This window comes from Daphnia magna, linkage group LG2 (genome assembly GCF_020631705.1).
Source record: "Daphnia magna isolate NIES linkage group LG2, ASM2063170v1.1, whole genome shotgun sequence".
Lineage (NCBI taxonomy): Eukaryota > Metazoa > Arthropoda > Branchiopoda > Diplostraca > Daphniidae > Daphnia > Daphnia magna.
Genome location: NC_059183.1, coordinates 16675662 through 16697086, shown reverse-complemented (window position 1 = coordinate 16697086; position 21425 = coordinate 16675662). Strand labels below are relative to the sequence as shown.

Here is a 21425-nt window from a genome sequence, read left to right as displayed (position 1 = left end):
CCCCTTAACTCACGACGAAAAGACAGATGCAAAGCCAAACATACGTACTATACACATAAACCCTTAATGAACCAGCTGTTGCTTTCATCGCCCTTGAATTTGACGGAAGCTACATCCTTCTGCCGGGCATCCATTAAAAGGAAACTTGTTCTACCAAGCCGAGACACCTGCTCTTCAAACGACGCTATATGCAGCTGTCTGCTTATCTCTATGATTTATGATTGGAAAGCAGCCTACTTCTGCTACACTGTGTTAACCCAGTCACATTTTCTTAACCCAGATAATGTAAAATGGTAAGGGGCAACTAAATGAAGTTTATTTTATAAATAAGTGACGTAAATGCAAATGCCCACAAGCATTCTTGGTTGGTTAGTATGCTTTATAGACTCCACTTGATTTATCGCCTCAAGTAATTGTTCCCCCCTTTGTCCCATCAACCTTTTATGTTTCTATTTTTGGTTTTTTTACCCTTTTGCTTTGGCAAATTTCGAGGAACTGCAAATTTTTTAGGTAGGGAAGTCGTCAGTACGGTGGAAGCGAAGGAAGAGAGACCAAAAATCCTTAATGGCCGCGTGTTTTTCTTTTTCCTTAATTTCATTTCTTCTGCCCCCCCTCTTCCCAGCGTTTACCTTTAAGGGTTTCCTGTGTCTGACTAAGTCAATTAGCATTTGTGTCGTGCCTGAGCAGTTCACTTCTTTATTTCTGTCTCCAAACAAATCTGTACAGGACAGTCAAAACCCAAGTGCTTCTCATTGTTTCTCAATTGGCCTATAACTGTAGCCTCTCCGAGATTGTTTAAACACGTGAAAAGAGAGATGACTCGAAAAAAAAAAAAAAAGGGAACTCTCAACAAGTGGCCTTTCTCCCAGCATTTTCTGTTCACTTCGCCACGTCTATTTAAAGGAAACTGGAGCAATCTAGGAGGACTGGTCCACATCGAAAGCAAGGTCAGTTCTGAAATTCTACTACGTCCACCAGTTGTGTCACGCCACCGTTAAGTAATTACTACAAATTTCAAGTTACAACTGTGCACAGGTAACAGAACATTTAACAGTTGTACAAGTAATAACTTACTAACAGTCAACGGCGGAGGCTGTTTTGTGACAGTGTCAGTTAGGGATAAAAATCGTCTCTTGTGCTCCATAGTCGTAAACTTAACCATTTCTCTTACCAGAATGTGCAAGTTTGCGTAAAAAATGTAGTGTAACACCCTAAGTACAAAATTGAGAGTGTAATCCTGTCTATTATTTAGGTAGTGGATTTGTTTAGGGCTTTTTTTTATCCATATGATATTTGTTATGTGTTTTTTTATTGTTAATCGTACTTTTAACGTTTGACAGTACAGCGAAGCGGTAAATGAAAAAAAAAACATTTTTCAGAATGAAAATAGAACAAAGAAAAGGATTGTTTTTCAATAGCTGTTAGAGTTCTAGCAAAAGTTGTTTGGGTAGGTTTTTTTGAGCAATTGTTTCTGGGGCTGGTCACTACTACACTTTCACACAGATATATTGTTAACAATAAATCCTCAATGAAAGGTAGGTCTTAACACACTGCTTATCGCTGAGGACGATTGCGCGCGCGATATAAGAAGCAAATATAATAACTTTAACTTTCCGACAAAAGTTTCATAAATGAATTCTGTTTTGAATTTGTTTTTATGGGAACAAAAGGGGAATAAAACCAGTTTTTCAAGTAAAAACCAAAGGTTGTTACTTTCTCTAAAGATTTGATTTCAAAACAACTTTAATAACAGTTGCCTAAAAACTAATTTACTAGATTATCTGAACAATTTTCCATAATACCTGGTCCTAAACCGAGCCATTAAGACAAGATATTTAACAAGTTTGCCAGCATAACTAAAGACATCTGAAGAAAAAATGCATAATGAGAATTTTTGAACATGAAATTCAAAGAAATTAGAGTATGAAAATGCCGATTAATTGAATCAATGAAAAGAGTTCTTCGAAGAAAGTTAGAAAGTAAAACAACCTGCTGATTTACCTACCAGTCTTTCACTAACTATTTATGCCATTGGTAAAAAAAATTGTGGCTTTTCGTTAATTGCAAGACAAAATTTACACTGACAAAAACTCGGCTAATAGGAAAATGGCAGTTTGCAGACAGATAGCTGGAAGTAAAAATGGCTTGAAAGTGCGCAACAGTACTGTGAAAACACTAAAGAAAAACAGGAGACGTAGAAACATTCGTGCCATGTACAACCTGAAAAATTTATCAATAATATTAATTCAAATAATAATTTTAAGATAGTTTCATTTTTGTTTTTAGATACCGGTTGAGGTTGCGTCTTGCAAGTGGCAAAGTACTGTGATCATCTTTAAGGACGTAACGTCGAGCTCCCTGTATGTAAGTTTCAAAGTAACTTTTCCAATCAATTTCGCGGACGTCAAAATAAAATGTTTTCTTGTCTTGATTTGACATCTCTTCCAGTAGACGAATGGGATTGTTACTGATGAATCGCCACTGATGTGTCGTAAAAAACTCCAAAGAAGAAAAGGCAAGAGTTGCTTTAGCGTACATTCGAACCTACGGATTGGTAAGAAACAGCGTGAAAAATTTCACTGAATTTTCTAACTTGTTAAGAAAAATGGCTCATACCCAACGACTGCGTTTACCGGTCAAGGTGTAAAACATGTCAAACAAATGGGCTGGGATAGTGTGAAACAGGGCTTGATTGGCTTTGAACCAGACGTCGTTGATTGTGTAAAAAGCGCTGGGATACCACATCATATCTTTGGTAGGATATTTCAACCAAGAGTCTACAGTAAAACGTTTCAAACCGCCCCAGGTGAGTGGGTTTCGATGGCCAGTGGTACAACTATAGACAGGCACTTCGTTTGGTCTGATAATAAAGAAAATGATGTTAATAAGCGTGCATATTACTTGTCTGCTCAGCTTCTTCTTCAACACATTGTTTTGTTTTTTTCACCTACGAATGGCTAAATGCCAGGCTGCAGCAATCATCAAATTGATTGGGTAATCAACGGGGATGATGTCACTGACTAGTTCTGCGTTAATCTTCATGATACGAAAGAATCCTTTCCCAACGGCGGCTATTGTTCCTATACCGTTAAGTATGATAGTGTTAGCAATTATTTTAAATTATATGATGGTAATTTTTTGTTGTACCTGTTGCCCCGTTGTAATTGTCAACCCAGCCTGGAATAGGTTCCTTGAGAGCTGCGGTAACGATGGATGGCCTCACGATTGCCAATGGAACGTTCCCACATTGTTCCTCTAGCAGCTGCTCGGCCAAGGCTTTGGTGTAAGTATATGTATTGGGGCAATTTCCTATTAGTCTAAATAATATTATCACAGTCAGACCTAGTGAAATTCACAGACTGAAAAATGTAAGATTGTTCTCTTAGGTAAGCCCTTACTCTGGCGCAATCTTTTTTACTACGTTATCGTCGAGGCAGTCAAGCAATTGAATTAATTTGACAGGATCAACTTTGGAGCGATACACCTGTTCTTTCATTTCCTCCCGGTCCAAATTGTTAAAAGCCGTGGATACGTGGACGAAAGCCTGCATGAATTGATTGGTAACGTCTCTACTCTAAAACTTTTTATAACGACGTAGAAAAACCTCGAGACGCTTCATTTGACGGCAAATGTTCAATAGTTGCATGGGTCCTTTCACATTCATTTCGATGGCATCCTTGAGCTCTTCATTGAATTTGATAGTTGCCGCGGAATTGAAGACAATAGAAACGTTTTCAATTAAGAGGTGCATATCAGAGACCGATAATCCGAATCCAGGAAGCGTCACGTCACCCGTCACAGCCGTAAGTTTTGCCATAACATTCAATTGCTCTTTCCTGACCGCATCGAATATCTGCGAGAAAATGTATTGCTATTTAGGCACTACTCTGTCCCTAACAATTTTTTTTTCTAGAATAAGTACAAAGATGTATTATTTTTTTAATGCAGAATTTAAAATTCATACCTGGTTGTTGATCAGATCCTGCAAGCGACATTCGACACTCTGGCCCTTCGACGGTCTCATTAATAGGTAAATACGCTCAATGTCAGGACAAGATCGTAAAAGCTTCTCCACTAGCACTTTACCCATAAAACCCGTCGCACCGGTGATAAAGACCGAACGGCCTTTATAAAACTCAGGTATACTCAGTTGTTCCATGTTTGTATTTTCTGACATTGAGGTAGTCGGAAAAATACGAACAGCGTTACACCAATACAAGACGCTTTCTCGTGTATCACTATTAGGTGACTTGAGTTTGTGAAGGTAGGTTGCCAGAGCTTTTATTTCCTCTTTTCGTCCCACTATGGAGTGACTGAAAGTCTTCGATAGATCCGTAAGGCAACAACATTCTGGGGCACGGCTACAAAAAATCAAGTTTAAATGAGAAAGCCAAATTGAAAGTCTTAGCGAAAGTGAAAACGTCTATAGATGCTGATCAACATTTCGACGCAATAACTTGACAGGTTGGTATGCTACGCGGTACGATTTCAGTCTTCGGATAAGCATCGATAGTCTCATCGAAAGCATAACCGGTATACATTTGTCGCTAGGATAGGTTGTGTTTGTTAGGCTAGCGGGTTTCTCATTTCCTAGATTATAAGACAACAACGTGCGCAACTGAAAATCCTTCAACTTGAGAAAATTTATCAAATAAGGGTAAACTTTCTGACGATATAGAAGGAATCAAGTTTAACAGCGAAAGCCATCCGACGACTGAAAGTCTTCGCAAAAGTAAATTTTTCCTGTTGACAAACTTATATAATTATCTTGATTTCCGGCGAAAAGTCGAAATCGAAAGTTTAAAAAACATTCTACGAGCTCGCCATTATTACCAACGTACCAGGTTCGGTGGAATCTTTTGTGCCACTAAACCCGTATGTAGATATAACAATCCGTATGTATAACAATCTATCCAAACAAGAAACTTGATTTAGTTTTCGACTTGCCAGCCTGCGAGGTTAATCACGACGAGGATGAGTATTACAAATGATGCTAGAGGAAATGAAAATTTGTATTACGTTAATCTCTAGCATGCGTGGGAGAGTGTTAAAAAGGAGGATATTCATCAACGATATAAAACTATCACAATTCCTTATTATTTTTTTTCTACATTAATTTGCGTCAAAATCTAATTATCCGTGAAAGCGACTCTCTGAATGGCTCTTACGTTTTCTATTTTCAAGTACATCATACGAATAAGTAATACATCTCAGATAATTAAAACAACTTTCACTTTTACCATGACCGACCGGATCCTGATTGACCTAGTTGTTTTGCTTGCCTGAATGTATATAGTCATCTTATGCCAAAAAAACACATTCCTAAATGCGGAGAGATTTAAATTGGCACACAGCTGAATGAGGTTCATACAGGTTCGTTAGTTTGGTCGATAAACCAGTTCCAAAGCGAATGTACAGAATGGATGAATACATGCATATCTCAACGACGCCTAAGAGGTTATCCATCTTCTCCAATTTTCCGAGGACTAAGAAACAAATTACTTAGGCTCACCTTCATAAAACAAAGATTGTCAACCAATAGGTAACTAGATCAGCTGAAAAACAACCTTGTGGGAGGCGCCTTACTTGACTTGGCAGCAATCAGCATGACATAGTTTTAAATGCAATTTTTTATGTGAGATAAAAAAAAAATCTATATCCCGATAGGGCTTCAATCAAACCTCTGGGGTACCCAGTGATACACTCGGTTTTCAACCACCTTTTTTCCGAGACTTTACTTCATAGATGGATAAATATTAATACCATTACATGAATAAGTGGAGGGTTATAAAAATATAAAACTGTAATTCCTCAAGGCATTTTCATTCACGCATGCGCAGCAGTTGGTGAGCAGACGAATCATTGAAAGAGCCTTGCGCAGTTTAGCTGCATCCAGCGAGATACTAGTAGAACCCGAAACATTGTTTTGACAAGTACTGTCACATTTCGGTTGCAGGTTTTCACTAAATACCAAGAAAGTCACGGGTTTAATCGTGTTATATGTATGATTTTTCGATTCAAGTCTATTTAGGTGTCAGAACTGAAATTGTACTTTTAGAACTTTTAAAACACCGCATAACTTTTATTAACAATAGTTTAATTTGACAACTATCAAAATCTTGTTAACCATTTAAAGGAAAATAAAGCTCATTTTTTAGATTTCCGGAATTTCAACTTTCGGTTTTAAAATGTAAAAAAAACTCCTTATTTAATGGTCTGTCACGAAAAAGATTGACATTTTCGTGATCCTGGTCAAATTTGGGGTCAACTCCATGTGTCAGCCCAAAATACCCGAAATTGTCAAAAATCGCAAATTTTTCTGAACATGAAAAATTGTTGTTGTTGAAAATTTTTGTTCATGAAATTGCAAATTTGGTCAAATCCAACTTTTGGCTAAAAACACGTCATTTGAACTCTAAATTTTAGAAGGATCACGAAAATCCTACTCGTTTCGTTATGGGATTACTATTTCCGGAGGTATTGGCTACTTCCGGTTACTTCCGGAAAAATTTTCGCGACAATTAGAAAAAATTAGAAAATTTTATGTATTGTTCTAATAATTTCAAATATTTTTCTTGAATTCGTTAGGGTGATGCGCTATTATTCCGTGTTTTTTTGTTTTGTTTTTTTTCGCTATCAGTACAGGCTGAGCAACGACAGTTTTAACTACAAATATTTTAGCGCCTCGTCTTGCAACTAGTAGTTGATATTCTAGGTTTTTATATTTAAAATTGGAATCAACTGTCTGAGGTTAGTAACGTTCAAGTACTTAAAAGCAAGAATTATACTAATTTAAAAATAAAATCTATTTTCGTTGGGTTTCAGGACGAAAAACTAGATGGCGTTGACGTGCATTTTGATAAAGATCGTGAATGACAAGTAAAATGCGTGTTAGAATCGTCATGGTATAATAACTTTTATACCATGGTATCGTAATATAAAAGTATCGTAATGTATTTTTTATTAATTTCACGGGATGCTGATTTGTGTGTGTGTTTTTGTTTAGGTAATCAATGCTGGCTGTTCTACACTTGGTGAATAATGGTCAGTTGAATAACATTTCTAGACTTGGGGCCCTCACTCCGTTCAGGAAGTTCCCGATAGGGTACGGCCTGGTCGCCAATTCGCCATAATATCTCGGAAACCGTTTGTTCTTCCGGCAAAACAGACTCCGTATACATGTCCTATGAGGCGTGCGCTGATCATCAACGCCTTCATCCCGCCTTCCCACTTTTGTCAAAATCGGCCAAAAACGACATCTCATGAAATTCTCCAAAAATCAGACGGCATAATCGAAATTGAACGCTGATTTCGATTTAGTCATTGGTTTTCTCTTTAGACTAGCCGTTTAAAAAATTAACGAAAACAGTTCTGTTAGCGCACCAACTTCATTTATGGTTTTTAACATGTAAATGAAAAACTATAAGACCAATAGAAAAATAAACCTGATTTCCGTGATTTTCATTCAATTCTGAATCTAAATCATGTATTTTAAGCAAAATTTGAAATTTGGCCAAAAATGAAAAAGTGGGAAGGGTATAGCCTTTCCACTTTTGTCAAAATCGGCCAAAAATGACATCTCTTAAAATTCTCCAAAAATCAGACGGCATAATCGAAATTGAACGCTGATTTCAATTTAGTCATTGGTTTTCTCTTTAGACTAGCCTTTTAAAAAATTAACGAAAACAGTTCTGTTAGCGCACCAACTTCATTTATGGTTTTTAACATGTAAATGAAAAACTATAAGACCAATAGAAAAATAAACCTGATTTCCGTGATTTTCATTCAATTCTGAATCTAAATCATGTATTTTAAGCCAAATTTGAAATTTGGCCAAAAATGAAAAAGTGGGAAGGGTATAGCCTTTCCACTTTTGTCAAAATCGGCCAAAAATGACATCTCTTAAAATTCTCCAAAAATCAGACGGCATAATCGAAATTGAACGCTGATTTCGATTTAGTCATTGGTTTTCTCTTTAGACTAGCCGTTTAAAAAATTAACGAAAACAGTTCTGTTAGCGCACCAACTTCATTTATGGTTTTTAACATGTAAATGAAAAACTATAAGACCAATAGAAAAATAAACCTGATTTCCGTGATTTTCATTCAATTCTGAATCTAAATCATGTATTTTAAGCCAAATTTGAAATTTGGCCAAAAATGAAAAAGTGGGAAGGGTATAGCCTTTCCACTTTTGTCAAAATCGGCCAAAAATGACATCTCTTAAAATTCTCCAAAAATCAGACGGCATAATCGAAATTGAACGCTGATTTCGATTTAGTCATTGGTTTTCTCTTTAGACTAGCCGTTTAAAAAATTAACGAAAACAGTTCTGTTAGCGCACCAACTTCATTTATGGTTTTTAACATGTAAATGAAAAACTATAAGACCAATAGAAAAATAAACCTGATTTCCGTGATTTTCATTCAATTCTGAATCTAAATCATGTATTTTAAGCAAATTTGAAATTTGGCCAAAAATGAAAAAGTGGGAAGGGTACAGCCTTTCCACTTTTGTCAAAATCGGCCAAAAATGACATCTCTTAAAATTCTCCAAAAATCAGACGGCATAATCGAAATTGAACGCTGATTTCGATTTAGTCATTGGTTTTCTCTTTAGACTAGCCGTTTAAAAAATTAACGAAAACAGTTCTGTTAGCGCACCAACTTCATTTATGGTTTTTAACATGTAAATGAAAAACTATAAGACCAATAGAAAAATAAACCTGATTTCCGTGATTTTCATTCAATTCTGAATCTAAATCATGTATTTTAAGTCAAATTTGAAATTTGGCCAAAAATGAAAAAGTGGGAAGGGTATAGCCTTTCCACTTTTGTCAAAATCGGCCAAAAATGACATCTCTTAAAATTCTCCAAAAATCAGACGGCATAATCGAAATTGAACGCTGATTTCAATTTAGTCATTGGTTTTCTCTTTAGACTAGCCTTTTAAAAAATTAACGAAAACAGTTCTGTTAGCGCACCAACTTCATTTATGGTTTTTAACATGTAAATGAAAAACTATAAGACCAATAGAAAAATAAACCTGATTTCCGTGATTTTCATTCAATTCTGAATCTAAATCATGTATTTTAAGCCAAATTTGAAATTTGGCCAAAAATGAAAAAGTGGGAAGGGTATAGCCTTTCCACTTTTGTCAAAATCGGCCAAAAATGACATCTCTTAAAATTCTCCAAAAATCAGACGGCATAATCGAAATTGAACGCTGATTTCGATTTAGTCATTGGTTTTCTCTTTAGACTAGCCGTTTAAAAAATTAACGAAAACAGTTCTGTTAGCGCACCAACTTCATTTATGGTTTTTAACATGTAAATGAAAAACTATAAGACCAATAGAAAAATAAACCTGATTTCCGTGATTTTCATTCAATTCTGAATCTAAATCATGTATTTTAAGCCAAATTTGAAATTTGGCCAAAAATGAAAAAGTGGGAAGGGTATAGCCTTTCCACTTTTGTCAAAATCGGCCAAAAATGACATCTCTTAAAATTCTCCAAAAATCAGACGGCATAATCGAAATTGAACGCTGATTTCGATTTAGTCATTGGTTTTCTCTTTAGACTAGCCGTTTAAAAAATTAACGAAAACAGTTCTGTTAGCGCACCAACTTCATTTATGGTTTTTAACATGTAAATGAAAAACTATAAGACCAATAGAAAAATAAACCTGATTTCCGTGATTTTCATTCAATTCTGAATCTAAATCATGTATTTTAAGCCAAATTTGAAATTTGGCCAAAAATGAAAAAGTGGGAAGGGTATAGCCTTTCCACTTTTGTCAAAATCGGCCAAAAATGACATCTCTTAAAATTCTCCAAAAATCAGACGGCATAATCGAAATTGAACGCTGATTTCGATTGAGTCATTGGTTTTCTCTTTAGACTAGCCGTTTAAAAAATTAACGAAAACAGTTCTGTTAGCGCACCAACTTCATTTATGGTTTTTAACATGTAAATGAAAAACTATAATGCCAATAGAAAAATAAACCTGATTTCCGTGATTTTCATTCAATTCTGAATCTAGATCATGTATTTTAAGCCAAATTTGAAATTTGGCCAAAAATGAAAAAGTGGGAAGGGTATAGCCTTTCCACTTTTGTCAAAATCGGTCAAAAATGACATCTCTTAAAATTCTCCAAAAATCAGACGGCATAATCGAAATTGAACGCTGATTTCGATTTAGTCATTGGTTTTCTCTTTAGACTAGCCGTTTAAAAAATTAACGAAAACAGTTCTGTTAGCGCACCAACTTCATTTATGGTTTTTAACATGTAAATGAAAAACTATAAGACCAATAGAAAAATAAACCTGATTTCCGTGATTTTCATTCAATTCTGAATCTAAATCATGTATTTTAAGCCAAATTTGAAATTTGGCCAAAAATGAAAAAGTGGGAAGGGTATAGCCTTTCCACTTTTGTCAAAATCGGTCAAAAATGACATCTCTTAAAATTCTCCAAAAATCAGACGGCATAATCGAAATTGAACGCTGATTTCGATTTAGTCATTGGTTTTCTCTTTAGACTAGCCGTTTAAAAAATTAACGAAAACAGTTCTGTTAGCGCACCAACTTCATTTATGGATTTTAGATCAACTCGGTTGGTCGAAGTCGGACTAACCAAGTTTACATTTCAGTTGACACCAAAATGAAAGTTGAGCCGAAGTCACGCCCACCACTAGGGCTCGGCCCCGTTTCCAATGGGTAGGTATTTGGGCGAATGGGTAGGTCTTCTCGGCAAAAAAATTGGATCTGGTGGGTAACGGTTCCTAAGACTTTGTGCCCAATACCTACCCGGGTACCATCTACCATGTGGGTAATACAATTTCGAAAACCGTTTCCATTACCCGGGTTCAAAACCCGGTTATCCCTGATTTCCTACCCGATTACCCGAGTTTTTCCCTGAAATCAAGTGACGCCCTTTGAATTTCCCGCCACAAAAAAATTTTTTTTGCTACCTTCCCTTTTAATTTAACTTGGGGCTTTGCAAGCCGCCATTTTCCAAGATGGCGGTGAGTATACCCGGTTTGCCCATCAAATCCGCCCAGCTACCCACTTTGGCAAATAGACTACCCGGATCGCTCATGGACGACTTTTTTTGGCGATGAACCGTGGTTAAACCGGGTTTTCGAGAACCGGGGCCGAGCCCTACCCACCACTTCATTATTCGGCGAAAACCACATTTTTCATAAAATGTGGCAGTGGTGTTGGTGTCCCCTCTCCCCTTCTCTCTATCTTAGGTTGTCTTCTATGTGCTGTCAATATTTATTAATTTTATAATTTATACGCTGTCGATTCTCGATTCAGTGTGCCCAACTGATTACTGCATCAGGTTTGAAAGTTTTGTTAATTCTTTTATTTTCTTGTTCCTAATTTTACCCCTTCTATTTTTTTCCGCCAGTCTTCAAGAAAAATGGTGGACAAGGGAAAATGAAAAAAAAAATAATAACGTCTGCTAGTTTTTTTTTAATTATTCGTGAATGCTTTGTTGCCATATAACAATTGTATTCGGCAAAGAAAAAGGGGTTGGGTCGTCTGCTTCGGTTCTGGTTCTACCATGCTCTAGGACCATGGTAGAACTCGGCCATATAGACTGGCGGTTGAAGTTGAACCTCAACCAAGGGGGGAAATATCAGTTGTCGCCAAAACATTGGTTCAGTTCAACCAGGTTGACACAAAAATGCGGTTGATCGCAACTCAACCTCATTCCTGATCAACCAGGTAGACGCCAAAACGCGCCTTTGGTCTCCACGAGACGGTCTCGAAGGGTCGAGACCGTCACGGCTACATCCCAGTGGGACTATTCCGGCCCTCTGATTGGCTCTCTCCTTCTCCTCACCCTAAAGCTCCTCCACCCCTACTGCTTGTGGTGTGTAGTGTGTGTGGGCTGTGGGGCGTGTGTGTGGAGTTTTTCGTCGGGCTGTCGGGCTGCTCCACTATGGCTATTTTCCCTCTCAGAAAAGGGGTACCCTCTTGCGGGGATTACTAAACAAAAAAATGAGGGTTTTGGGTCGGGGCATGGTCGGGGCGTATGAGTGATTTTCCGCCCGGTGGGACTGCCATCTAATGACAAATGAGTTTTTGTTTGTTTTCTTAGTCGAGTGAAACAGCACACCCGTAAGAGGCGCTCCCACCGGGCGGAAAATTACTCTTTCACCCCGACCACCCTGACCCAAAACCCGGGGCGGGCAGTTAACCCGATTATGGCTAATCGGGGCCGATCGCTACACTAGAGCCCCGTATATTATAGATCGTAAACATACTCGGACGTCTAAGAGGGTTCTATTTGAAAACACAAAATGCTATTAAAACGTTCGATAATAGCAATCCGAAATTTACCCAGAAATTACTGCTCAAAATCAACGTTAAGTGAAGATGAGATACAAAAATTCAGTAAAATGGCAAATGAATGGTGGGATATTAATGGGCCATTTAATGGTTTACATTCGCTGAACCAACTAAGGTAGTTTGATATAAAATTTTTTTAAAGTCCAGAATCAGACTTAAGTGAAAATTTTTCAGGGTACCTTTTATAAGAAATGGAATATCTTCTTATCAAAAATCAACTATCATGAATGCTACTCCTGCAAGCCTTTTGGCTGGGTGTTCAATCCTAGATGTTGGATGTGGTGGAGGCATTTTAAGTGAAAGTTTAGGTCGTTTGGGTGCAAATGTTACAGCAATTGATCCCAGCGAAGAAAATGTTGCAGCTGCCTCTCTTCATGCACAGAAACTAAAGCTTAAGAATGTTACATATGAAGTCAATTCTGTTGAAAATTTTCAGACCTTGAATCCGACTACTCTTTTTGATGCAGTTACTGCATCAGAAGTTATTGAGCATGTAGAAAATCCTGAATTTTTCATTCAAACCTGCACCAATTTGCTTAAGGTATTTGATCTTGCCATGTTTATTTTTATTTTGTAATTGAAATGTTTTTCATAGCCAGGAGGATCTCTATTTATAACAACAATAAATCGAACTGCTGCTTCATGGGCACTCGCCATTTGTGCTGCAGAATATGCCCTCAATGTTGTTCCAAAAGGGACCCATGATTGGAACAAGTTTGTCACTCCAGATGAACTTAATTCCTTCTTTACTAAGAGTATGTAGTTTGTCTGAAAAAAATTATAGTTACAGTATTTGTATCAGGTTTTCTTTCTTTCCTTTTTTTTTAAAATTAATTAATTAATTTCAGATGGTTGTCAATTGCGACAGCTTCATGGAATGGCCTACAATCCTTTCTTAAACAAATGGCATTGGTCCAGATGCACCAGTGTCAACTATGCTCTCCACGCTACAAAATCAGTTCACAATTAGCTTCGAATCTTACGAAAGAATTTGGATTGTTATTGTTTGTCGAACACTAGGTTACGATTATGAGCCTTAACGGTGATTTGTGTTATATTTTGTATTTAGTTGAGGAACCAACAATAGCTCATTGTTAATAAAATAAAATAAAATTGTGAATACTATCCATGAGATGCATCTTAAACAGGCCTCTTATTTAAAAAAGGCGCTATTGCCTTTTAGTAAACGGATGCAGCTGCCTCAACATGTCCACTTCGTCGTCTCGCTTTACAAGTGGTCAAATCAGGAAAAGCGCAGTGTGTTACATGAATTTCTTTTCTGATACAACTTCAGTAAAATCTTCGCGCGGCCACATCAGCTTGATTTTGCTTCGCTTTGAGTATTGTACGCACGCAATGCCCTCCACCAGAGCTGCTTGTTCTAATTTAAAAAAATTGATTCTATAATATATGTGAGACGGAAGCAAAAAGATACCAGAATTCCAACAAAGAATTTCGCGCCAGAACTTTACAGCTATTTCTTGGGAAGGAACTCAGTTACCGTACCCATTAGCCCATAGACTACCGGCGCGCTGTCGTATAGGCCATGGTCTGCCCCTTTTTACGATAACAACCCCCAGCTGTTGGAGCCAGTTGAGCGGAGTCGGCTCTTGTTTACATCAAAGCAGTTTCTTCCTATAAATTTTCCGTAACTGCTCTATTTGAACATAAAAACGTCTGATTCCGTGAACTAAAACCTTGTAATAGAGCAGATAAATGATGTAATATAGGCTACCACAAAAACCATACAATCTTTAAGAATTTTATAATTAATTAAACACCATACGATTTTATCGGTAATGCAGTACCATAACGTCTTTTTGCCTCTGCTGTGTAAGCAGTAATCATTTCTCTGACAACTAGGTCTGAGAACATCCGTGACAGTTGCGTGTGGAATAACGAACGGAATTCAAACGACAAGTAAAAGTCAAGGATGCAAGTGTTAGGGTTTCCGTTAATTCCAGGACTGAATTTCCAGATTGTCACCATGTAATTGAACAGATCTCTATCCACGCATACTGACTTCACCAATGTTGGTGAAGTTAGCGTGAAACTGCTTGTAAAACTTTCTACTGGAAAAGGTGGAAATCCAAATGATAAATCGGCTGTCAGATGGCAAGGTGTTTTGTGGGATGTGACTACTGAACTTGTACAGTACGGAATAAAATCCTTGTAATGCTCAACGTCATAGACAATATTAAATAGTTTCTCCATAGAATACCTGCAAAAATGTATGATCTCCAATCAACAATAAAAAAATGTTGGCCTACAAATTGTCTACCCTAATAAAAATTTTTCAGAATAATCCTTTCTTTTGTTTTCCTTTTGCAGCGCAACTGATAGTTTAAAGCCACGATTTGGAACAAGTAGGTTCGTTGCTTTAAATTCTCTGTGAAGTGTACTTAGTGAAGAGAATTTTTCCTGGTGGACAGGATGCCTTTGTCCAGTAGCTTGTGTGGAAATGCATTGATATTTAATGCATTTTCTACATAAAATAAAAACAAAACTTCTAGTCAAGATATCAGTTGTATGAAAAAAGATTAATAATAATTTACCTCGAAAAAGAAATCACGTTTTTCCTGGTTAGTTGAGTTTTACTACCACGAAAAAGGACAGCTAGAGGTAATGAGAAGTTTTTCGACATATTTTTTTTTTTACTGGCAAGCTTGGCGAAAAAATTATATTTTTGCGAATCACGAAGCAATATTTGGTTGCGGAATATATTAGCACACACGATTTAATTAAGGTTCAGGACTCTAGCATGACGCATTACAACAGAGGTAGGTCATGCAAGAGCAGTTGAAACTGACGCAAACGAGTAGGTTCCACAGTGCTGGTTGAGAAACGACTGAGCATGGCCTCTTTCTAATCAAGCCATCCAGTTCTCCAGCTTATCGTTTTATAAAAACCTGCATGAGTGAAAAAACTGGTATCACCTGGTATGCCTTTAAAATGAGCGCAGCAGCGCTGGACAAAAAGAAAAAAAAAACGTGTGCCTCATTAACACGATGCGGCAGATAAGTGATATTCTTTCTTTTTCCTTGAAAAAATACGTTATTTACCCAACTATTTCTTCCAAAGCTTGTTTAAGCTACTTAAAAAAAGGGGAAAAAATGGAACAACAGGTTAATATCTGGAGCAACCTGGTCGTTCAGGACAGAACATTCAACTAGTCAACTTTCAATCGTGCTCCCTCACTATTTCACAGAGGACTCATTGAACTCAAGAGAGAGTTGCATGTGCAGTGGAGTTATGCGTAGGTGTACTATACTTAAATAGAAGTCAAGTAACAGGTTAGGCTACATACGAACGCTAAGCAATGTCAGTAACCTGTTTTTGCAAGCTTGTTTTTTAAAACAAAAGTATGTTAGACAGTTTGATAATTGGGAGTTACAAGTTTTTCTTACTTCTTGGGCTTTTCCTATCGGATAAATGAAACAAATTTTATGCCAAGGAAAGACACATTTAGCCTAAGTTAGTGATGGGTCGCTAGGTCATACGTGCATGAAAAAGTAGAGCATAAAGTAAAATTTAAAAATAAATACAGTAAGCACCAAGATCAAAACAACTTTCATAGTTTTATTTAGTTGACTTATTTAGAAAATGCAACCTGCAGATCTTGGACAAGAACCTTTTCTAAAAATGAATGTGTAACGATTTTCACTCATAACTTTCCAACCCTCAATCTCTTTTGTTACAGCAAATTGTGAAATAAGAATACGCAATGGCAACTTCTAGTTTATCTAGTGTTCTATATAGATCAAACGAATGAATTTACCATATGTATTGAATACCAGCGCAAACAAAAAATAGAATGCAAACCGACAGCTTGTGCGACGACATAGTTATTAGTTAAGCTTATTCAGAAACTCCATATTGTTTACGAAAAAAGTTCCCCGTTGAGTGCATCATTGCACTCTTTATATACGTGCACTACCAGAATTTTTAGATCCAATCATTTAAACGGTAGCATTATACTTTTGGTAGAGAAACAAATGTTTAGGGTCTTATATCTTAAGCGATGCTGCTTCTTTCAAAATCAGGTTTTCCTCCTCAATTGAGCGAGCTAATGCCGTTACGTTACCGGCTCCAAATCCTCGCGCTCCTTTCCTCTGCATCACTTCCATGAAAAATGTTTCTTCTTTGAACAAGGGTGTTGTAAAAATTTGCAAAAGATACCTGTCCAAAAGACATGAGAATTATTCATGCACGGTCACGTGAAGAACTTAAATTACCTGTCGCGACTACTTGTATCTGCGGTATCTGCTTCAGAATCGAGGAGAATACCCAACCGTTGAAATTCGTCAATGTTGTAGCCTGCCGCTTGAATTTCTTTTCTTTTCCATTCCTGGAAACAAATGAATTCGCATCTAGTAAACTAAAACTCGTGGCGATATTTTGCGTTCTTGAGGATGTCATACATTTCGATAATAGGCTCTAGGTGGTGTCCGGAAGAGAACTTGTTTGCGAATCATGGAACCTACGCAGCTAGTAATGTCATGTGTGGCGAGGCCGATGTGTTGAAGACCCGGTCCACCGTGGCCTTGGAGAAAGGCACTAATATGAGTATTCTCTGTTTCAATATGCATCAATATAAAACAGTTATTCGATAAATCGTCGTAATGCACACTAACGAGAACAAATACCTTTCTCTGGAAGAGATTCAGCGATTACGATTTTTAAAGACGTGTCGTCCATTGCGTCCGGATTTGAATTAGAAATTCCGGATTCAGCACAGGGCCAGTAATCCATAACGCGCAATCTCATTCCTACACCATCTTTGATTACTAGACCCTCATTCAAGTCTTCGGTTGGATTCGTTTGAAATTTCTGCATGCCTAGGCAATTCTGATACCATTTGATGATGTTCTGGGATTCACCGGGATGGCACACATATGTCAGGTGGTCAACATGTGTAAAAGGTTCTTCACCTCGGGCTGTAAAAGACTCTTGAAATGTAGGAAGGAATGATCCCTGGTATTGCGATTTGTCCAGGAGTGTGTGGATGATATTGCCACAGCAGGATCCAACAATTGAATATCTTACTTTTCCCGTTTTGTCTTCCACTTCTGTGACCGGATGGAATAGCTTTCCCCCACCTTTCTGCATTTTATTTGTGACATGTTCCAGGTTTTTCACCTCCAACGCAACGTTAAAAACGGTATCAACCTGATTAACGGATGACGAGAATTGAGAAAATGGCACAAATTCTGGGCGATAAAGTTTCTTATTTTCTGTGACGATGAAAATGGATTTATGACTTCCAATCACCCACTGTGTGTTCACTGCCGTTTCTCTTCGACCTCTGAGAGAATATCCAAGTTTGTCCATAAAATATGAAACGATTTTTTTGCCATTAGAAACGGCCAACTCGATGTGATGTAACGCACTTAACCGCATCTTGAAAAAGAAAAAAAAAAACAAAAACAAAACAAAAAAAACCGAATAAATGTTAAACAAGTCCTTTTTTTCTTTGCTGCGTCTAAGACACTAAATGATTGGGAGGCAGAAGCAACGTTGGGTCTGTTAGGAGTCTTTTAAAACTATGATTACAATTGTTTTGTGTTGCGTCTTATAGACAAGTCTAATCGTTTTGTTAAAGAGGTCGCGTGGTCTCCGACTTCTCACTTCGAGAAAGTTTTTTTCCTTTCATCGTTAGTTATTAGAACAGGACTTTTTTGTTGGCTTCACACATTCGAAATGAAATGGATATCAAATGAGATAGGTATCCAACTCGCATTATTATTCTAGGCGACTGACGAAGCAAAATAGTTTTATCCATTACAATTGGACTAGTATGTAAAGCTTGGGTCACTTTCCAATCAATGCAGCACGGCAGGTTGCAGTAGTAATTTTATAATACAGAGCAGAACCTGTTCAAAATTAGATTGTAGTACTCGACGACCAAAAAAAATCCTGGATTGAAAAGCAAACATTTTCTGGCATTTTCAGTTGCTAATTCGTTCTCGTCAGTCTCGAGCGCTCATTTCTTACTGTTACGTAACCCTTTTCGTGTTACTTATACATTGTTACCTACCAGAAAATTTTTAAAATTAGTGAAAAACGCAATCCGTTTTCCCCCCTTTCTTCATTCTACTAAATTGTTTTTAACAAGAAATTAAGAATGCTGTGTTTTAAACGTACGATAACCGCAAATCAACGTTTCTGTAGAAATATTTCTCTGAAATCAACTGTAAGTGTTGAAGAGCTTCGAAAATTCAATGCAATGGCAAAGGAATGGTGGGACGTCGACGGACCAGTCAAGCCCTTACACTCGTTCAATAAACTAAGGTGATTTATCGACACTAAAAATTTCAAACCTTAAAAAATGCAAGAAGTGAGCAGAACGCTTTTAGAATTATTTCTTTGTTCCATAGAGTACCTTTTCTTGAACGTGGCATTTATTCTTGTCAAAAATCAGTCGTGACAAACGCTACCCGCGCACTTCCTTTAGCCGGATGCAAAATATTAGACGTCGGGTGCGGTGCGGGCATTTTGAGCGAAAATCTAGGTCGTTTAGGAGCAAGTGTTACAGGCATCGATCCGAGCGAAGATAATATTCGAGTAGCTCTTCTACGCGCCCACAAAATGAAGCTAAAAAATGTGTCTTATGCAGTCAAAACTGTTGAAGATGTCGACCCATCTAATGCTCATTCTCCAACTCTATTTGATGCCGTCGTCGCATCGGAAGTTATAGAGCATGTGGAAAACCAGAAATTTTTTGTCAAGAAATGCAGTCAATTGCTAAAGGTATTAGATTTTTGGAATCATTATTGCTTAATTAGAAAATTAGAACGCAAATCCTTGCTGTAGCCAGGAGGTTCTTTATTTATAACCACCCAAAATAGGACTGCTGCTTCTTGGGCCTTCGTCATCTTTGGAGCGGAATACGTTTTTAATATTATACCAAGAGGGACACATGAATGGACAAAGTTTCTCACTCCGGACGAGCTCATTTTTGAAACAGAAAAAAGTATGCAAGTCAACATCATTTACAAAAATCCAGTTAATTGTATTTTGGAGTGATTTTTAGATGGTTGTCAACTGCGGCAGCTTCGTGGCTATTTCTATAATCCCTTCATTGACAGATGGACTTGGTCTAAATCCACTAGCGTCAATTATGCCTTACACGTACAAAAATCCCATCATAGCAAGTGGTAAATAATTGATGGAAAATATCAAATTCACTATATAGCCTCGTTATGGAGATCTTAACAAATGGTGGGTCGTTTTCAAATTCACGTCATGCAAATTACTTATGCCACAATTTTCAACCTGAGTACAGTTTATGGAAATTGACTCTTAGCACGAACACATTCTAAGCAAAAATCGGCAAAAATTCATGTTAGCGTGTCCGATACTTTGACAACTACTTTGATCAAAAATGTATAAAAATTGTGATTGGGATATTGGCAGAGTTCTACACAAAATATTATATTGCTTAAATTAATACAATGGAGGGAATGAATAAATTGAACATGTAGCGTACAGCCCTTGAAATACAAGCCACAACGTGTATCATTTAGCTCAGTTTTGTCGGCGATCCTTACAGGTAGAAGCTGCATTACATACATGCATTTAAAACGTGAAGAAAAAGGACCACCGTGGATTTTCGATTCTATCCTATTTTAAATAAGTTTTTCCTTAAATTCCAGCTCTCTAACAAATTCCATTGCTAAACAATTTACGGCTCCACCGTTCTCTACGATATGAAGATCAACCCGCCAATTTGATACAGAACTAGCAGCCGTTAGAGCGTTGTTTCAAATACCCGTTTTATCCAATATTACGCAATCTGTCCAGCATCCGTGCTGTTATCCTCGTCAGTACTCACACCCCGCATATAAAAAAATAACTACTTGCTAATACACATAGTAGGAGTAAATGACCTTCCTATTATAACTCATACGTAGTGTAACCTTAGTCTATGTAACTTGAACAAACGAATAAACAATCAGCATATCAGGCAATTTTTTGACTTACCGGCAAGAGATGGGGTTCCCTTTTTGTGAGCAGCGCCGAGTTCATTGAGTTGGCCGTGTTTACGAGCGCTTAAAATTCAGCCTACGTTCACTCTGAAAAACAAAATAATTAGAAACGGGCTACGGAACATTCAACTGCTTTTAAAGACTTGCGGTGTACCTTCGGTTCATGAAACGCGTGTTGAACAACAGTAAGAATGTTGTTGATCAACCGCGATGTCCTACATACACACATCTAATCTTTCAAACACGAAATACAACACAATCATGTCGGCTAACTGGCAGTGCGATGGAAAAGAAACTGGAATAGACATACCACAACACTAAATCACTGACAGAGCTTGAAATTTTACAGCGTTTCTCTAGCACAACTGCAAACAATGTGTCGTTTTGCAACACACACTCGACTGGTATGCACCACAGATTCGGCAAATGACGCTCCTTGCCCCACTGAAATAACTGACTGCAGCAGAATTATAAATGTAAATAAAATTTTTTGAGGATGAGACAATGAGGAAAAGGGGGGGTAAGGAACTATTTGCCTCCCAGAAAAAAAAACGACACGTGTGACCTTTCTTTTTGCATTTTCCGTTCCACGACTCTAAATTTTAACCGACACATAACCTACAAGGACACAGGTAAGTATGGAGGATAGGCGATCATTTTAAGGAAGGATGAGTCGTAGAAACTTGTCACCTAGAACAAAAACAAAAATTGTCACCCATAAAAAATGCTTTTTCAAACGGAACACTGTACATTAATTAACTCAAATCAATTTACCTTGGAACGATCCATGCCGTATTTAACGGCGACTTAACATGGCCAGTATTTTACGTCGAACAGACACATTAGCGCTTGTTACAAGTCTGATTATTGGACCAATATAGTGACTTCTATATTTTACTGGTCGGAATTTTTCTGATTATTGCTTTCGCAGCCGTGGGTTTCCCTATTTTCTGGCCAGGTCGAAACGACCCGAATCATTTCAGCTAGTAAACCTGCACGTGCTGCTTAATTGCTGGGAAACGGTGCGTTAATCGAAGTTTTATGGCAGACTGTTGCGGAAAATGACGTAAACCAAA

At 37.5% G+C, this 21425-nt stretch overlaps 5 protein-coding genes and 1 long non-coding RNA gene across 10 annotated transcripts; 3 read left to right on the top strand and 3 right to left on the bottom strand.

The window, feature by feature from the left end:
* Window positions 1–1290: 1290 nt before the first annotated feature.
* On the bottom strand, window positions 1291–4261 carry LOC116917675 (putative fatty acyl-CoA reductase CG5065). Its single transcript, XM_032923233.2, has 8 exons — window positions 3965–4261; window positions 3605–3853; window positions 3399–3544; window positions 3148–3317; window positions 2948–3080; window positions 2617–2860; window positions 2291–2544; window positions 1291–2220 (listed from the first exon to the last, which is right to left on the bottom strand). Exons 1-8 carry the CDS (start codon window positions 4175–4177, stop codon window positions 2076–2078), a joined length of 1554 nt encoding a protein of 517 aa, XP_032779124.1. The 5' UTR covers window positions 4178–4261; the 3' UTR covers window positions 1291–2075.
* Window positions 4262–4394: 133 nt separating this feature from the next.
* LOC116917674 lies at window positions 4395–7196 on the top strand. 2 transcript variants are annotated; one of them, XR_004391230.2, is made up of 4 exons: window positions 4395–6002; window positions 6646–6750; window positions 6826–6943; window positions 7007–7196. It is a non-coding gene; the product is annotated as an uncharacterized LOC116917674 (long non-coding RNA). The 2 variants fall into 2 exon arrangements; XR_006643107.1 differs by having other exon boundaries at window positions 6641–6750.
* A 4218-nt stretch (window positions 7197–11414) lies between these two features.
* LOC116917672 (ubiquinone biosynthesis O-methyltransferase, mitochondrial) lies at window positions 11415–13486 on the top strand. The gene is made up of 4 exons (XM_032923231.2): window positions 11415–12476; window positions 12536–12902; window positions 12957–13116; window positions 13210–13486. Exons 1-4 carry the CDS (start codon window positions 12313–12315, stop codon window positions 13329–13331), a joined length of 813 nt encoding a protein of 270 aa, XP_032779122.1. The 5' UTR covers window positions 11415–12312; the 3' UTR covers window positions 13332–13486.
* Window positions 13487–14042: 556 nt separating this feature from the next.
* Window positions 14043–15235, bottom strand: LOC116917673 (coenzyme Q-binding protein COQ10 homolog A, mitochondrial). The gene is made up of 3 exons (XM_032923232.2): window positions 14917–15235; window positions 14643–14846; window positions 14043–14582 (listed from the first exon to the last, which is right to left on the bottom strand). Exons 1-3 carry the CDS (start codon window positions 15003–15005, stop codon window positions 14135–14137), a joined length of 741 nt encoding a protein of 246 aa, XP_032779123.1. The 5' UTR covers window positions 15006–15235; the 3' UTR covers window positions 14043–14134.
* An 895-nt stretch (window positions 15236–16130) lies between these two features.
* Window positions 16131–20810, bottom strand: LOC116917667 (4-hydroxyphenylpyruvate dioxygenase-like protein). Of its 3 annotated transcripts, none has more exons than XM_032923226.2 (7): window positions 20660–20810; window positions 20504–20578; window positions 20345–20436; window positions 17008–17761; window positions 16783–16934; window positions 16597–16709; window positions 16131–16540 (listed from the first exon to the last, which is right to left on the bottom strand). In XM_032923226.2, the coding sequence occupies exons 3-7, from the start codon at window positions 20387–20389 to the stop codon at window positions 16369–16371; spliced, it is 1236 nt and encodes a 411-aa protein (XP_032779117.1). In that variant the 5' UTR covers window positions 20390–20436; window positions 20504–20578; window positions 20660–20810; the 3' UTR covers window positions 16131–16368. The 3 variants fall into 3 exon arrangements, with proteins under 3 accessions (XP_032779117.1, XP_045024799.1, XP_032779116.1); XM_045168864.1 differs by having other exon boundaries at window positions 20504–20583; window positions 20660–20808; XM_032923225.2 differs by having other exon boundaries at window positions 20504–20805.
* On the top strand, window positions 18297–19886 carry LOC116917670 (ubiquinone biosynthesis O-methyltransferase, mitochondrial). Of its 2 annotated transcripts, XR_006642972.1 has the most exons (5): window positions 18297–18652; window positions 18739–19111; window positions 19175–19334; window positions 19395–19582; window positions 19647–19886. XR_006642972.1 is itself a non-coding variant. In XM_032923229.2 (4 exons), the coding sequence occupies exons 1-4, from the start codon at window positions 18486–18488 to the stop codon at window positions 19520–19522; spliced, it is 828 nt and encodes a 275-aa protein (XP_032779120.2). In that variant the 5' UTR covers window positions 18299–18485; the 3' UTR covers window positions 19523–19886. The 2 variants fall into 2 exon arrangements, 1 of the variants encoding a protein (XP_032779120.2); XM_032923229.2 differs by having other exon boundaries at window positions 18299–18652; window positions 19395–19886.
* Window positions 20811–21425: the final 615 nt, after the last annotated feature.

Coding starts and splice junctions, on each gene's coding strand:
- LOC116917675 (XM_032923233.2), bottom strand. CDS start 4,177: ATGTCAGAAAATACAAACATGGAACAACTGAGTATACCTGAGTTTTAT. Junction 3,318..3,398: donor GTAAAAAAGATTGCGCCAGA/GTAAGGGCTTAC, acceptor AATATTATTTAG/ACTAATAGGAAATTGCCCCA. Junction 2,545..2,616: donor CCGGTAAACGCAGTCGTTGG/GTATGAGCCATT, acceptor ACCAATCCGTAG/GTTCGAATGTACGCTAAAGC.
- LOC116917672 (XM_032923231.2), top strand. CDS start 12,313: ATGCTATTAAAACGTTCGATAATAGCAATCCGAAATTTACCCAGAAAT. Junction 12,477..12,535: donor CATTCGCTGAACCAACTAAG/GTAGTTTGATAT, acceptor AAAATTTTTCAG/GGTACCTTTTATAAGAAATG. Junction 13,117..13,209: donor TAATTCCTTCTTTACTAAGA/GTATGTAGTTTG, acceptor AATTAATTTCAG/ATGGTTGTCAATTGCGACAG.
- LOC116917673 (XM_032923232.2), bottom strand. CDS start 15,005: ATGTCGAAAAACTTCTCATTACCTCTAGCTGTCCTTTTTCGTGGTAGT. Junction 14,847..14,916: donor AACGTGATTTCTTTTTCGAG/GTAAATTATTAT, acceptor TATTTTATGTAG/AAAATGCATTAAATATCAAT. Junction 14,583..14,642: donor TCTGAAAAATTTTTATTAGG/GTAGACAATTTG, acceptor ACATTTTTGCAG/GTATTCTATGGAGAAACTAT.
- LOC116917670 (XM_032923229.2), top strand. CDS start 18,486: ATGCTGTGTTTTAAACGTACGATAACCGCAAATCAACGTTTCTGTAGA. Junction 18,653..18,738: donor CACTCGTTCAATAAACTAAG/GTGATTTATCGA, acceptor TTTGTTCCATAG/AGTACCTTTTCTTGAACGTG. Junction 19,335..19,394: donor CATTTTTGAAACAGAAAAAA/GTATGCAAGTCA, acceptor AGTGATTTTTAG/ATGGTTGTCAACTGCGGCAG.
- LOC116917667 (XM_032923226.2), bottom strand. CDS start 20,389: ATGAACTCGGCGCTGCTCACAAAAAGGGAACCCCATCTCTTGCCG. Junction 17,762..20,344: donor GGGAACCCCATCTCTTGCCG/GTAAGTCAAAAA, acceptor TTCTTTTTCAAG/ATGCGGTTAAGTGCGTTACA. Junction 16,710..16,782: donor CTAGAGCCTATTATCGAAAT/GTATGACATCCT, acceptor ATTTGTTTCCAG/GAATGGAAAAGAAAAGAAAT.